We start from the raw sequence: 14,689 nt of genomic DNA on the forward strand, positions 1-14,689 counted from the left end.
GCATTTGACAAAGTTCAACACTCATTCATGATAAAAACTCTCAGCAAAATAGGAATAGAAGGAAAATTCCTCAACATAATAAAGGGCATTTATACAAGCCAACAGCTAACATCACCCTAAATGGAGACAGCCTGAAAACATTCCCACTGAGATCAGGAACCAGACAAGGATGCCCTTTATCACCACTCTTATTCAACGTTGTGCTGCAAGTCCTAGCCAGAGCAATTAGGCTAGATAAAAAAAATAAAGGGCATCCAGATAGGCAAGGGAGAAGTAAAAGTATCTCTATTTGCAGATGACATGATCTTATACACAGAAAACCCTAAGGAATCCTCCAGAAAACTACTGAAACTAATAGAAGAGTTCAGCAGAGTATAGGGATACAAGATAAACAAACAAAAATCAGTTGGATTCTTCTACACCAACAAAAAGAACATCAAAGAGGAAATCGCCAAATCAATGCCATTTACAGTAGCCCCCAAGAAGATAAAATACTTAGGAATAAATCTTATCAGAGATGTAAAAGACTTATACAAAGAAAACTACACTACACTTCTGCAAGAAACCAAAAGAGCCTTACATAAGTGGAGGAACATACCTTGCTCATGGATAGGAAGACTTAACTTCATAAAATGTCTATTCTATCAAAAGCGATCTATACATTTAATGCAATTGCGATCCAAATCCCAACGACATTCTTTAACGAGATGGAGAAACAAATCACCAACTTCATATGGAAGGGAAAGAGGCCACGGATAAATAAGGCATTACTGAAAAAGAAGAACGAAGTGGGAGGCCTTACTTTACCCAATTTTAGAACCTATTATACTGCCACAGTAGTCAAAACAGCCTGGTACTGGTACAACAACAGACACATGGACCAATGGAACAGAATTGAGAATCCAGACATAAATCCATCCACATATGAGCAGTTGATATTTGACAAAGGCCCCAAAACAGTTAAATGGGGAAAAGACAGTCTCTTTAACAAATGGTGCTGGCATGACTGGATAACCATCTGCAAAAAAATGAAACAAAACCCATACCTCACTCCATGCACAAAAGCTAACTCAAAATGGACCAAAGACCTATACATAAAATCTAAAACGATAAAGATCATGGAAGAAAAAAATAGGGACATTAGGAGCCCTAATACATGGCATAAACAGTATGCAAAACATTATAAAGAATGTAGAATAAAAACTAGATAACTGGGAGCTCCTAAAAATCAAACACCTATGCTCATCCAAAGACTTCACCAAAAGAGTAAAAAGACTACCTACAGCCTGGGAAAAAGTTTTTAGCTATGACATTGCTGATCAGCGCCTGATCTCTAAAATCTACATGATACTGCAAAAACTGAACTGCAAAAAAACAAATAACCCAAGTAAAAAATGGGCAAAAGATATGAATAGATACTTCACTAAAGAAGACATTCAGGTAGCTAACAGATATATGAGGAAATGTTCACGATCATTAGCCAGTAGAGAAATGCAGATCAAAACTACAATGAGATTTCATCTCACTCCAACAAGGCTGGCATTCATCCAAAAAACACAAAATAATAAATGTTGGTGAGGCTGTGGAGAGATTGGAACACTTATACAGTGCTGCTGGGAATGTCAAATGGTACAACCCCTTTGGAAATCGATTTGGCGCTTCTTTTTTTTTTTTTGAAAAGCTAGAAATAGAACTACCATACGATCCAGCAATCTCACTCCTTGGAATATATCCTAGAGAAATTAGAGACTTTACACGAACACATATATGCACACCCATGTTTATTGCAGCACTGTTTACAATACCAAAAAGATGGAAGCAACCAAGGTGCCCATCAACAGATGAATGGATAAATTATGGTGTATTCACACAATGGAATACTATGCATCGATAAAGAACAATGAGGAATCTGTGAAACATTTCATAACATGGAGGAACCTGGAAGGCATTATGCTGAGTGAAATTAGTCAGTTGCAAAAGGACAAATATTGTATAAGACCACTATTATGAAAACTTGAGAAATAGTTTAAACTGAGAAGAAAACATTCTTTTGTGGTTACGAGGTGGGGAGGGAGGGTGGGTGGGCGAGGGACATTCACTAATTAGATAGTGGATAAGAACTACTTTAGGTGAAGGGAAAGACAGCACACAATACAGGAGAGGTCAGCACAACTAGACTAAACCAAAAGCAAACAAGTTTCCTGAATAAAAATGCTTCGAAGGCCAGCATAGCAGGTGCAGGGGCCTGGGGACCATGGTTTCAGGGGATATCTAAGTCAATTGGCATAATCTATTAAGAAAACATTCTGCATCCCACTTTGGAGAGTGGCGTCTGGGGTCTTAAACGCTAGCAAGCAGCCATCTAAGATGCATCAATTGGTCTCAACCCATCTGGATCAAAGGAGAATGAAGAACACCAAGGACAAGGCGATTACAAGCCCGAGAGACAGAAAGGGCCACATGAACCAGAGACTACATCATCCTGAGACCAGAAGAACTAGATGGTGCCTGGCTACAACCGATGACTGCCCTGACAGGGAACACAACAGAGAACCCCTGAGGGAGCAGGAGAGCAGTGGAATGCAGACCCCAAATTCTCCTAAAAAGACCAGACTTAATGGTCTGACTGAGACTAGAAGGACCCCAGTGGTCATGGCCCAGGACAGGAACCATTCCAGAAGCCCACTCTTCAGACATGGATTGGACTGGACAATGGGTTGGAGAGGGATGCTGGTGAGGAGTGAGCTTCTTGGATCAGGTGGACACTTGAGACTATGTTGGCATCTCCTGCCTGGAGGGGAGATGAGAGGGTGGAGGGGGTTAGAAGCTGGCAAAATGGACACGAAAAGAGAGAATGGAGGGAGAGAGCAGGCTGTCTCATTAGGGGGAGAGTAATTGGGAGGGTATAGCAAGGTGTATATGAGTTTTTGTGTGAGAGACTGACTTGATTTAATCTATCACTTAAAGCACAATAAAAATGATAAAAAAAAAAAGTTATAACTGTATTGCATATGTTCAAAAGTAAGTAGAGAGATGGAAGATATAAAAGAGACCTAAATTGAACTGCCCTTCTGTTTTATTGAATTGTGCATGTGAAAAATATTGACAAATGTTGTGCTCTTTGTATTTTTACTGTAAGAAAGTACACTGAATAGCATTAACAACAAATTAGACATTATTCAAAAAACAATTAGTGAATATGAAGACATAGTGATAGGGTTACCAAAAATGAAACCATAGAAAAGACTTAAAAGTGGATCAGTAAGCTGTGGGACTACTTCAAGTGGCCTAATATACATATAGTTGGAGTCTCCAAAAAAAAGAGGAGAGGAGGAGGAAAGAAAAATATTTTAAGAAATAATGTCCAAAAATTTCCAAACTTGATGCAAACTATAAACCCACTGATCCAAGAAATTTAACTAACCCTTAGTACAAGAAATATGAAAACTATACCAAAAGCACATCATAATCATTGCTCAAAGCCAGTGATAACTCTGCAAAGAACCAGTGTAAAAAGATATGTTACGTACAGAAGAAAAAAAGATAAGGATGACAACAGTGTACTCATCAGAAAGCATGCACGGAAACTATGGAACTGCATGTTTAAAGTACTAAAAGAAAATACCATCAACCTAGAACTCTATGTCCATGAAAAATATCTTTCAAAAACAAGGCCAAATAAAGACATTTTTAGAGATACAAAAGCTGAAAGAATTCATCCCCTATAGACCTGCACTGCAAGAAACATTAAAGACAGTTGTCTAGGCAGAAGGAAAATGATACCAGAGGAAAATGTGAAACAACACAAAGAAATGAAGAGCACCAAAAATAATAACTACGTGGATAAATATATAAATATTTTCTTATTATACAAATCTCTTTAAAAGATAATTGGCTGTCAAAATAAAAAGTAGTTATGTACTGGTAGGGATTATAGCATATGTAAAAGTAAAACATGTGACAGCAATAGCAAGCAGATCAGGAAGGTACAAATAGAAATATAAAGTTCTTATGTATATGTGAAATGGTGTAACATCTCTTAAAGGTAGACTGATAAGTTAAAAATGTGTACTATAAACTCTAAAGCTAATCCTAAAATAGCAACAAAAGAAGTTACAACTAATAAAGCAATGAAAGATCTAAGATGGAATAATAATAATAATAAACCTCAATCCTAAAGAAGGCAGAAAATGAGGAAAAAGTCAACAAATAAGAGATGAAACAAATAGAAAATAAAAAGCAAGATAATAGATTTAAACTTGGCCATATTAATAATCACATTAAATATAAATGGTCTAAATACTTGATTAAAATAACTGTATAAAAATATTTGCTGCCTGAAAGAAACACACTTTATAGACACAAATTGATTAAAAGAATGGAAAAAGATAGACCATGCCAACATTAATCAAAAGAAAGCTAGAGTGGTTATAATAATATCAGATAAAGTAGATTTCAGAGCAAAAAATATTACAGCAGATAAAGAAGATCAGTTCATAATGATAATGAGGCTAGTTACAAGAGGACATAAGAACCATGAACACCTAATAAAACACCTAATAAAAGAGTTCCAAGATAGTCGAAGCAAAAATTGAGAAACTACAAGGAGAAATGGATAAGTCTACAGCTTTAGTTTAAAATGGAAACCCTGGTGGCATAGTGGCTAAGTGCTATGGCTACTAACCAGAAGGTCAGCAGTTCAAATCCACCAGGTGCTCCTTGGAAACTCTATGAGGCAGTTCTACTCTGTTGTATAGGGTCGCTATGAGTCGAAACCGACTTGACAGCAGTGGCTATACAGTTTTATTTGATTTCAGTACTCCTTTTTCAATAATTAATAAAACAAGTAGACAAAATCGGTAAGAATCTATAAAACGTGAACAACACTAGCAACCAGTTTGACCTGACTGACATTTAGAGAAAGCTTCCTCCAACAACAGACTATACAGGCAAGAAAAAGAAACAATAGGCATCCAGATTGGAAAGGAAGAAGTAAAACTGTCTTTATTCATAGACCATCTATGTAGAAAATCCAGTGGAACCTACAAAAAGGCTATTAAAACTAATGAAGTGAAAAAAAATTAATAAAGTGAATTTAACAAGGTGGCAAGATACAAGATAAACATTCCAAAATCAACTAATATACCATCAATGAAAAATTAGACATTGGAATTAGAAGAACAATTTCATTTACAGTAGCACCAAAAATATTAAATGCCTAGGAATAAATCTGATAAAAAATGTGAAAGACTGTATGCTGAAAGCTACAAAACATTGCTGAAAGAAATTAAAGAAGACCTAAATAAATGGACAACCCATACCTTGTTCATGGTTCAGAAAGAATGTCATTAACATGTCAGTTCCCTCTAAGCTATAGATTCAGTGCAATTCCAATCAAAATCCCAGCCCGCTTTTTCTGTAGAATTTGACAAATTGACTACAAAATTCATATAAAAATGCAAAAGACCTTGAACAGCCAAAAAAAAGAACTTGGAAAAAGCAGCATAATAGCCCCAAATTGGAAGCCACCTCAGTATTTTTCCAACTGTGGTATATAATGGAATACTACTCAGCAATATAAAGGAACAGATACGCAACAACATGGACACAAATCTCTGTATTATACTAACCCACTGCCGTCGAGTCAACTCTGACTCGTAGCAATCTGATTGAATAAACCAGACTCAAAAAGCTACTTACTATATGATTCCATTTATGTGACATTCTGGAAAAGGCAGATCCATGGCATGGAGAACAGGTCAGTGGTTGCCAAGGTTTGGGAGTGGATGGAGGAAATGACTATAAAGAGCTTCTTGAGGGAATTTTGGGGGTGATGGAATAGTTCTATACATTTGTTATAGTCATTATCTAACTCTGTGCAATTCTCAGAACTCATAGAACTCTACACTGTACCAAAAAGAAGGTAAAGTATGTGTAGTGTACATAAAGTAAAAACAAAAATTGCCATGATCATTGTTAAAGCTAGGCAATAGCATCTAGGAGTTCTTTATACTATTAATTCAACTTTTGCATATGTTTAAAATTTTCCATAAGTTAAAAAATAAACTATGATTGTAGAAGAGTTCCAGAAAGGATCATCGAAATCTAAATATTGCATGCCAGTGGTTAAAGGACAGGAGGATGAAGAGCGGAGCCTATAGAAAACAGAAAAAACTGGCTAAAGAAATACCATGAAAAAGTGTCTTGAGAGCAAAAGGGCAGGAATTTGGCAAGAGGGTGGTGAGTGGGTGGGTAGATTTAAATTAAGTGTTGGCAGTATTAAAGATCAAGTATTAGGAAGTTGAGACAGCATAAGGAAATCATTGATAACATCACAAACCTCCTTGGAATGTTAAATACAAAAGCAAATATGAGATTAAGGAAGGAAGTTAATAGTAATGAAATGGAAGCAGAATGGACTGCTCTTAAAGAAATTAGTTCTTGAAAGAAGACTAATGGAATAATATAAAAAGAGGATGGTTCAGCTAAAAGAGAAAATAACATGCTTTAGGCTATCCCAGTCTTTTGCAATTGGAAGTGATGAATTCTTGCTCTTCTCCCTGTTGCTTTGATTGTTACTCAGTATTGAAACCAGATAGATACAACGCTAGTCTGAAACTGGATAACGCTTAGGTTAAAAACAGTGTTTTGCAAAGTGTTCTGCATTGTAGACGAGGACTCAGAAGGTCACTTTGCCCCTCTCTTTCTTTTCCCAACCCCACTTTCTTTCAAGTACCTGTCTTTTGGGCTTTACGTTTTGGACTTTTGGTATAAGATTTACTTTGAAGAAAGTGTTTAGTCTGCTTCCACAAAAAGTTTGAAGACTACAGTTTTAAAGTATTGCTGAATACAAGGACTTCTTCAGCATATTTAAAGAGGAGATAGTTTTGATCCTTAGCGATATTGAAGAGTGAGAAGATGAGTAAAATAAATGTGCTTCAGTAAATTGGTCTGAAAACAGCTACTGGAAAAAAGGAAGACATACCCCGAAGACAGCAGTGAAGTATAATATGACATTATTACTGCTTATCAGAAAGCTAATGGCATAGAGATTAGGGTTAGAATTTTGCCAAATAATAAAGTGAAGGGAAGTCCTTCAATTCTCTTTCATGAAAAGTACCTGATTGGTTTAAGAGACATTTTTAAGTATTCCGATCCATATCAGATAACTTTCAAAATTCATAATGAAAATTCCTAAATTTAATAACAAAAATAATTTTTATTTCATTTTAGTTACAAGTGTCAGTAGGCTTTTATCTATTACACACTATAAAATTTGGCTTTATTATTTTTTAATCACATTTAGAGGAAATTTTTAAACAGTGCATCAGACGTGAAAATAATTTTGTGTCATTTCATTTACAGGTCTGCATTACATTTACTGAATTTGGAAAAATGCAAAATATTTGTAATTTTCTTGTTGAAAAGCTAGATAGTTCTGTTGTCATCAGTCCACCCCAGTTCTATCATACACCAGGCTCTGTTGAGACTCTTCGGTAAGTTAAGCACATCTTTAACTAAATTATCAGTTCCTTAAACAAAACTATTTATTCAGTGCTGTGCCTCATAACTGCCATATTAATAATCTCTGCATTTAATTCCTAAGACGGAAAGCTTGTCTTGTTGCTGTTGAGAATGCATGGCGTAAAGCTCAAGAAGTCTGTAACCTTGTCGGCCAAACCATAGGAAAACCTTTACTAATCAAAGAAGAAGAAACAAGAGAATGGGAAGGCCAAATAGATGATCACCAGTCATCAAGACTCTCAAGTTCATTAACTGTACAACAAAAAATCAAAAGTGCTACAATACATGCTGCTTCAAAAGTATTTATAACTTTTGAGGTAAAGGGGAAGGAGAAGAAAAAAAAGCATCTCTGAAATGCCAACCAAAATACATTGTGTTTGTATCTTATTTGTTTTATACTTTTTGTAATGTTTGCTTTTGTCCTGAACATACATGTTGTATAGTATGTAAAATGTTTTTTTCCAAAAATATAATATTTATGTTCACTTTGTTTCTATTTTTCAAAACCTTCTCTGGGAACTTTTTTAATTTTGGAAATAAATGTATAATTTGTACATGTATATACTGAAACTCATACAAGTGCATGTGTAAGTAACATGATTCTTAACAAAGATTAAGCTAAATTTTCTCAGCCATGTTTTTATAATTAAAAATTGTAAATTTTTCATTAAAAAATTATTTAAAGAATAAAAACTAGGCTTTAACAAATTCGTTACATTTTTAAAAATGCAAGTTTTTTTTTTTTTTTAACATATGAAAGGAAATTCTTATGCCCCATCAAACTTAAATCATTTTATATAACCCTCAGTGATTATAGATACAGGATTTTAAGTGCATCCTGTCTGGTAAGAGATTTGATTTTACCTTACTTACAAGCTAACCAGAGCCCTGGTGGCACACTGTTTAAGAACTTGGCTGCTTACCAAAAGGTGTAGGCAGTTTGAATCCACCAGCCACTCCTTGGAAACCCTGTGGTACAGTTCTGCTCTGTCCTATAGGGTCACTATAAGTAGGAATTGACTCTACAGCAATGGGTTTTGGGTTTATAAGCTAATCAGTTAGCCTGTTACCTGTTCCATGGATGCTGGCAGAGAACACCATCCAACTCCTGTGGTCCTTTTAAGTCAGAATCAACTCACCGGCAATGGTTTTTTTGTTTTGTTTTGTTTTGTTTTGTTTTGCTTTGGCAAGGAACATGAGACTCCTGGGTCAGAAACAAAGACCTTTCTTACTCGTGGCACAGTAAGCCCCATGAGCATCAGCATATTTGCATCAGTTCCCCTTGTCCCCAAGTCCTGTGGAGGCAACGTGATAAGACTACAGCTATAGCTACACATGCAGTGGGTTTGCATCACAGCTTAGGATTACTGAGCTTGGGGGATTCATTGCTTTTATCACAAGCAGAAGCGAACTGTTTTTTGTTCTAGAGGGAGACATTATGTCAGCCCTCAAGGATGCTTACTTACTGCAAACACAGTCCTCAGAAATGACCTAAAGAAAATCTCAGAGCCTTGCATTCTAGGCACACCTAGCAAGACATGTAGGAGGGCAAAAGACTCACAGTGGACTATCTGTCCCAACTCATCGAGCACTTCTCTTACTAGCTCCAAAGACCATTAATGTGCAGACCAACTACCTCATCTGTAATAACTTTGTAAAAGAGCAATCCCTGGAAAAGACTTATATGCCAGAAATAAAAGACATAATATATGGGCTGGATTATCTTCACCAGGGCTCCTCAGGTTATACTAGCACTGTCCAATACAAATATAATACAAGCTACACATGTAATTTTTAATTTTCTGACATATATTTAAAGAGCTTAAAAAGAATTTTTAAAGAAATGGGAAATTAATTTTAATAACAGTTTAACCCAGGATGTCCAAGATGTTATTATTTCAGCATGTATCAATATTTTAAAAATCAGTAATGAGATCTTCTACATTTTTTTTTGTACCAAATCTTCAAAAGCTAATGTATAGCTTACAGCATATCTCAATTCAGATGTAAAATTTAATTGGAAATACTTGGTCTGTATTTAAATTTCCTAAATTATACAGTTTAAAACATAGATTCACATACTCAAATTGTTTCAGACATGCTTAAAAGATTTCCAGTAACTGGATCAAGTGTCAGTTTTTAAATTTAAATTAAATAAAATTTAAAATTCAGTTCCTCCATTGCACTAACTCCATTTAAAGTACTAGTAGCCGTAAGTGGCTAGTGACTACCCTGTTGGCCAGCCAGGGTTTACACTGAGATAATACTGATCTTTAAGGCTACTGGAGATTTAACAGCAAGTACCTGTTACTGCTATTGCATTATATACTCTCTATAGGGTCGCTACGAGTCGGAATCGACTTGATGGCACTGGGTTTGGGTTTTGGCTTTGTATAGGTGATCATAAGCCAAGTCTGTTACTTAGCATAAGCTTTCTGTTCTTTACCATACAGTTTGTTCCCAAGGTTTTTCTCTGTGCTGTATGTTGATACTCACATACTAACATTTCTTTGCTACAACATGCTCTCCCATGTAGTTTTCATCCCCATCCACTCTCCCAATCAGAATTGAAACAATTTTCTCTCTCTATTGGAGTGCCATTGAGGAAAGCGTGTATGGAAGAAAAGTGTTGGAATATAACATTTCTAGGTTCAAATTCTGACTTTGCCTCTAAAGTAAAAGCTCCTTGAAAATAAGGATCTTGTTTTTTTTATTCACAGCAGCACTCCCCGCATAGTGTCAGAGCCAACACATAGTAGGCTCTCAGAATATTTGCTGAGCAAATTTACCAGTTGTGTAAACTGCGCACTTAATTGCTTTAAGTTTCTGTTTTCTCACTGATAAAATGAGGCTAATAATTACCTTGCAGTGTTACAATAAGGATTGAAGTTGAGAAATATAAGGCCATGAGAACACTCAACACATAGTAGTCACTCAGTAAATGGTAGCCATTATATCACCTACATCCTTTGATTATTCTCAACCTAAGTAAAAGGTGGTTTTTCTAAATCCCCCATTAAAAGTTATGTTAAAAATAAAATTTTAAGAAACCAAGTGTAAAATATGTTGAATTTTAGCTCCCCCCCCCAAAAAAAAAAGCAAAATAAATTATATCAAAACCAAACCCATTGCCACTGAGTCGATTCTGACTCATAGTGACTTTAGAGGACAGAGCAGAACTCCCCCATAGGGTTTCCAAGGCTGGTGGGTTCAAACCACCACCGTTTCGATTAGCAGCCGAGCATTTAACCACTATACCACCAAGTCTTAGCTTTCTTTTATCCAGTTGGGTAGAAAAAGAGAGTTGGAGCAGTTTATAAAGAAAAAAAAAAATTCAACAATTATTTAATTATGTGGGTAGATTTTTCTTAGCCATGGCTTTGTGTAATACACTTGGTTCTATCATATTTGGTAAGTAGGCTTTCAACTTAGCATGAAATACCTGGAAACAAAATTTTTCAAGTTAGCAAATGCTTTTAAGAATTTACAGGGTTTTTAAAAGATACTGCTTCAAAAAAATTTTTAAATCTGCAGTTCTGTACTTTTATTGAGCAGCTAAGGGAAGAAATCCTTCAATAATTTGACTGGTTTATGTATAACATTATTTTTATTTATAACATCCTGTTTATTTAAGATTAAAAATGTCAGCTTTGAGTTTGTGGCAATTTTATTTTTGACTCAAGGCATATAATGGAGCCTCACGATAAATTATTCAGGGGAGCTGTACCACAGTTAGCTCTATGGGGCACTTCTACTCTGTCCTATAGGGTCCCTGAGTCGGAATTGACTTGACGACAACGGGCTTAACGTTGGTGCCACAGTTCCTGCCAGAATAAATGTATCCTAAACTTAATCCTGACAGCACTTCTTTTTTCTGAGTCTTCTCTTTTTTAAAGAAAATCTTTGCAGAATTCAGCAAATTACATTTGCCAGTTCCAAAAAAAAAAAATTCTAAATAGGATATTTGCCCCAGACCTATTATATCCCCAAGCTCCTTTTTATAAGGAAATTGTATGAAAATAAGCTTTCTCTATGGTACTGATAAAATTTAGGATTCCATTCATTTAAAAAAATGCTAAAGATTACATTTTCTACAGTAACTATTTACCTTACTTTTATCTGTATTCCTGTTTGTTTATTTGACCTAGACGTAAATAAGATCTAGAAAAGTAATTTGTAACTTAAGATGCAGTACCTCAAATCCCATAATAATTGCTGTGTCCTCAGGGGTGTAGGTTGAGGATATCCTAATTCTCTCATACTTATTTTCAGCCTTCTTATAGCCTAAAAAATAAATAAATAAATAAATAACATGAATTATAAGGTCAAAAGTGGGAGTTAATATGTGTGTTACAAAATCATATGCTTTATTATTCATTCCAGGAAAAAACTATATAATTTGTTTACGTAAAATAACACATAAATATCTAACACATATTATACTTGCAGCCAGACAGCTTGTAATCAAACATAATGTGGCCTATATTAAAAACGTTCAAGTATATAACACTGGAATTCATAGTTGATAAGTTTTTTTTTTTTTTTTTTTTTAATCAGAGTCAAAGGAGCCCCAGTGGTACAGTGGTTAAGCACTCAAAAGGTTGGCAGTTTGAACCCACCAGCTGCTCTGCAAGAGAAAGATGTGGCAGGCTGCTCCTGTAAATATTACAGCCTTCGAAACTCTACGGGGCAGTTCTGCTCTGTCCTGTACAGTCACTATGAGTCAGAATCAACTCAACAGCAACAGGTGTTTGGTTTTTAATCTGAGTCAAGGATTCCCTAAGTGGTCCAATGGTGAATGCGCTCTACTGCTAACCAAAAGGCTAGAGATTCAGGTCCACCCAGAGGCTCCTCAGAAGAAAGGCCTCACACTCTACTTCCAAAAAGTCAGCCACTGAAAACCTTATGGCGCAGAGTTCTATTCAACACACATGGGGTCGTCATGAGCCAGAATTGCCTCCACAGCAGCTGCTTTCAGGCAGAGGTAATAGAAATCCTTCAAGAAGATTATGGGTGCTGTTTTATTACAAGAATGAAACCATTTTATAACCTGTTTATCTGGAGGCTATTTCTGTTTCAGCCAATCTTCTGGAGCTCTGGCTTCAATATCTCAATCAACAGTTACTCCCAGACAGCCATGCTGCTTGTGGATGATCACCCGTTCCACAGAAAATGAACAAATGCTGGCTTTGGCTTCAAATGTAAGTTGGTTCTATCATAACAGAAAAATAAAGGCTAAGCAAAAACATAACTGATTTACTACTACATAGAGTTTAAGATTTATCAGGGTTTCATATGTTCAGTATAATTAACGAGACAATATTCAAAAACCTGTTGCCGTTGATTCTGACTTATAGCAACCCTTTAGGGCAGAGTAAAACTGCCCCACAGGGTTTCCAAGGAGCGGCTGGTGGATTCCACCTGCAGACCTTTTGGTGAGCAGCTGAATGCTTAACCACCACACCACCGGGGCCCCAGAGACAGTGAATAAAAAAATTCGTTTCCACACCGAGAGATGAAAAGCCTAGGTGGCAGGAAAGTGTTCTGATCTAAACGATCCTGAAACAAGTTACTGATCCCTGAATTTAAAAAAGTCCTCCAAATACCATGTTACTGGTATATGTGGGGAGTTGGGGTAGTGGGGTGTCTCTTTTTCAAACGGAAGTGTCTTTCAAAAATAGAAATCCTATTTTTCTGCTCCTTCACTTTCACAATTTTTGGTTGAAAAAAAAAACAGGTAAATAGTTCCAATATATTATACATACATCAATTTTACACTGATAACATTAATTACATTCTAATTATTTTTTCTCTCTCTCTCCACCAGACTATGAGCTCAAGAGTAGGGTTTTGTCTTAAAGATGATTTTTTTCCATTGTCTGGCTAACAAAAGGCTAATGGGAGGAAAAGCTGGCTATTAGATATTATGCTTTATTCCCAAGTTAGTGGGATGCTGTTTAAGTTCCTGAACACTGGTACATTGCAGGGAAGGGGAAAACAGGCCATTGATTCCAAAATGTATTTTCAAACTATATTTGTATATTTTATCTCCAATAGGCATGCTTTTGTTTCTCCTAGGCTTAGATTTCTCAGAAAAGGAGTTTTAGGTTATGTGGTAATATATAGTATTTCATAAACTAGCCTCTTAAATTGTTTCAGAGCCAATTCACGTTCTGTCACCACCCAGTGTCACTTCTGCCCGTGCCAAACATTCCTCAACCAAGAGGCCATAACATACTGCCCAGGGAAAGTTGGTTTTGAAATTCTGACAGCATTCACCATAAAACTGCATCTAGTAAATGCAGTTAACTTATATTAAAAAAAAAAAAAAAATGCTGTCCAGTCTATTCTTACTCATAGCAATCCTTTAGGACAGAGTAGAACTGCTCCATATGGTTTCCAAGGAGCCGCTGGTGGATTCAAACTGCTGACCTTTTAAGCTAGCGGCCAAACACTTAACCACAGAACAGATACTTAAATTGAATTTTTCCCGTTGGTACTAATTTTACTTCCAACGCCTATTTTAGAAAATCATGTTTGTACTTGATAGCAATAAGAGATTTGCAGCTCATATAAAAAAAAAGTTTTTATGCTTTTCCGTTGTGTTAAATCAGTCATATTTATTGTAATTCCAGTTAAAAGGAATTAGTGTAATGATTCAGATAAACCAACTCTAGCCCAAGTAAGTAAATAGCAACAAAAGCGAAATATTTTTCGTTAAATGAATCATGAAAAGTTCAAGGTATTATATATTCTCTTTTGGAGTAGGGGGTGAAATGTAATTAATTCAAAATTGAATGCCAATCAAATAAAATACAAATTTATTTTTAGTGTATCAAATGTCTCACTAGCTTAATACCTACAAAGTAAGCATATATCTCTTCATCTTCATTGTACCCATTCCTAAAATGATACAAAGATGCAGTCATACAGATTCATGTGGTCTGCAAAGAAACCAATATTAACATTCAGCTTAAACTTTAAGGAAGTTTATTTACAAACCACAAAGATCAGCATGTATTGAAGAATGACTATTGGTTTCATTCTGTAGGAATGTTGAGAATTCACAGACTCGCAAAATATCAATACTCTTAAACATTACATTCATTTTAAATATTTTGTTGTTTAATACTTAATTTAAATTAAGAAAGAGAATTGATGATCT

At 35.6% G+C, this 14,689-nt stretch overlaps 1 protein-coding gene across 2 annotated transcripts in view; it reads left to right on the forward strand.

Annotated features, from left to right (window-relative positions):
- The window catches only part of IRAK1BP1 (interleukin 1 receptor associated kinase 1 binding protein 1), a 48,616-nt gene extending 34,385 nt beyond the window's left edge, over window positions 1-14,231 (forward strand). Inside the window, exons 3-6 of one of the 2 annotated variants that reach the window (XR_007518676.1) lie at window positions 7,366-7,496; window positions 7,607-7,899; window positions 12,082-12,508; window positions 12,605-14,230. Coding sequence is in view for 1 of the 2 variants with exons in the window: in XM_049896007.1 (XP_049751964.1) it covers window positions 7,366-7,496; window positions 7,607-7,877 (402 nt within the window). In the remaining variant the exon portion in view is untranslated. Of the gene's footprint in view, window positions 1-7,365; window positions 7,497-7,606; window positions 7,900-12,081 lie in introns of both variants that reach the window. The other variant, XM_049896007.1, reaches the window with a different exon arrangement.
- Window positions 14,232-14,689: the final 458 nt, after the last annotated feature.

This window comes from Elephas maximus, chromosome 1 (genome assembly GCF_024166365.1).
Source record: "Elephas maximus indicus isolate mEleMax1 chromosome 1, mEleMax1 primary haplotype, whole genome shotgun sequence".
In the NCBI taxonomy this organism is placed as follows: domain Eukaryota; kingdom Metazoa; phylum Chordata; class Mammalia; order Proboscidea; family Elephantidae; genus Elephas; species Elephas maximus.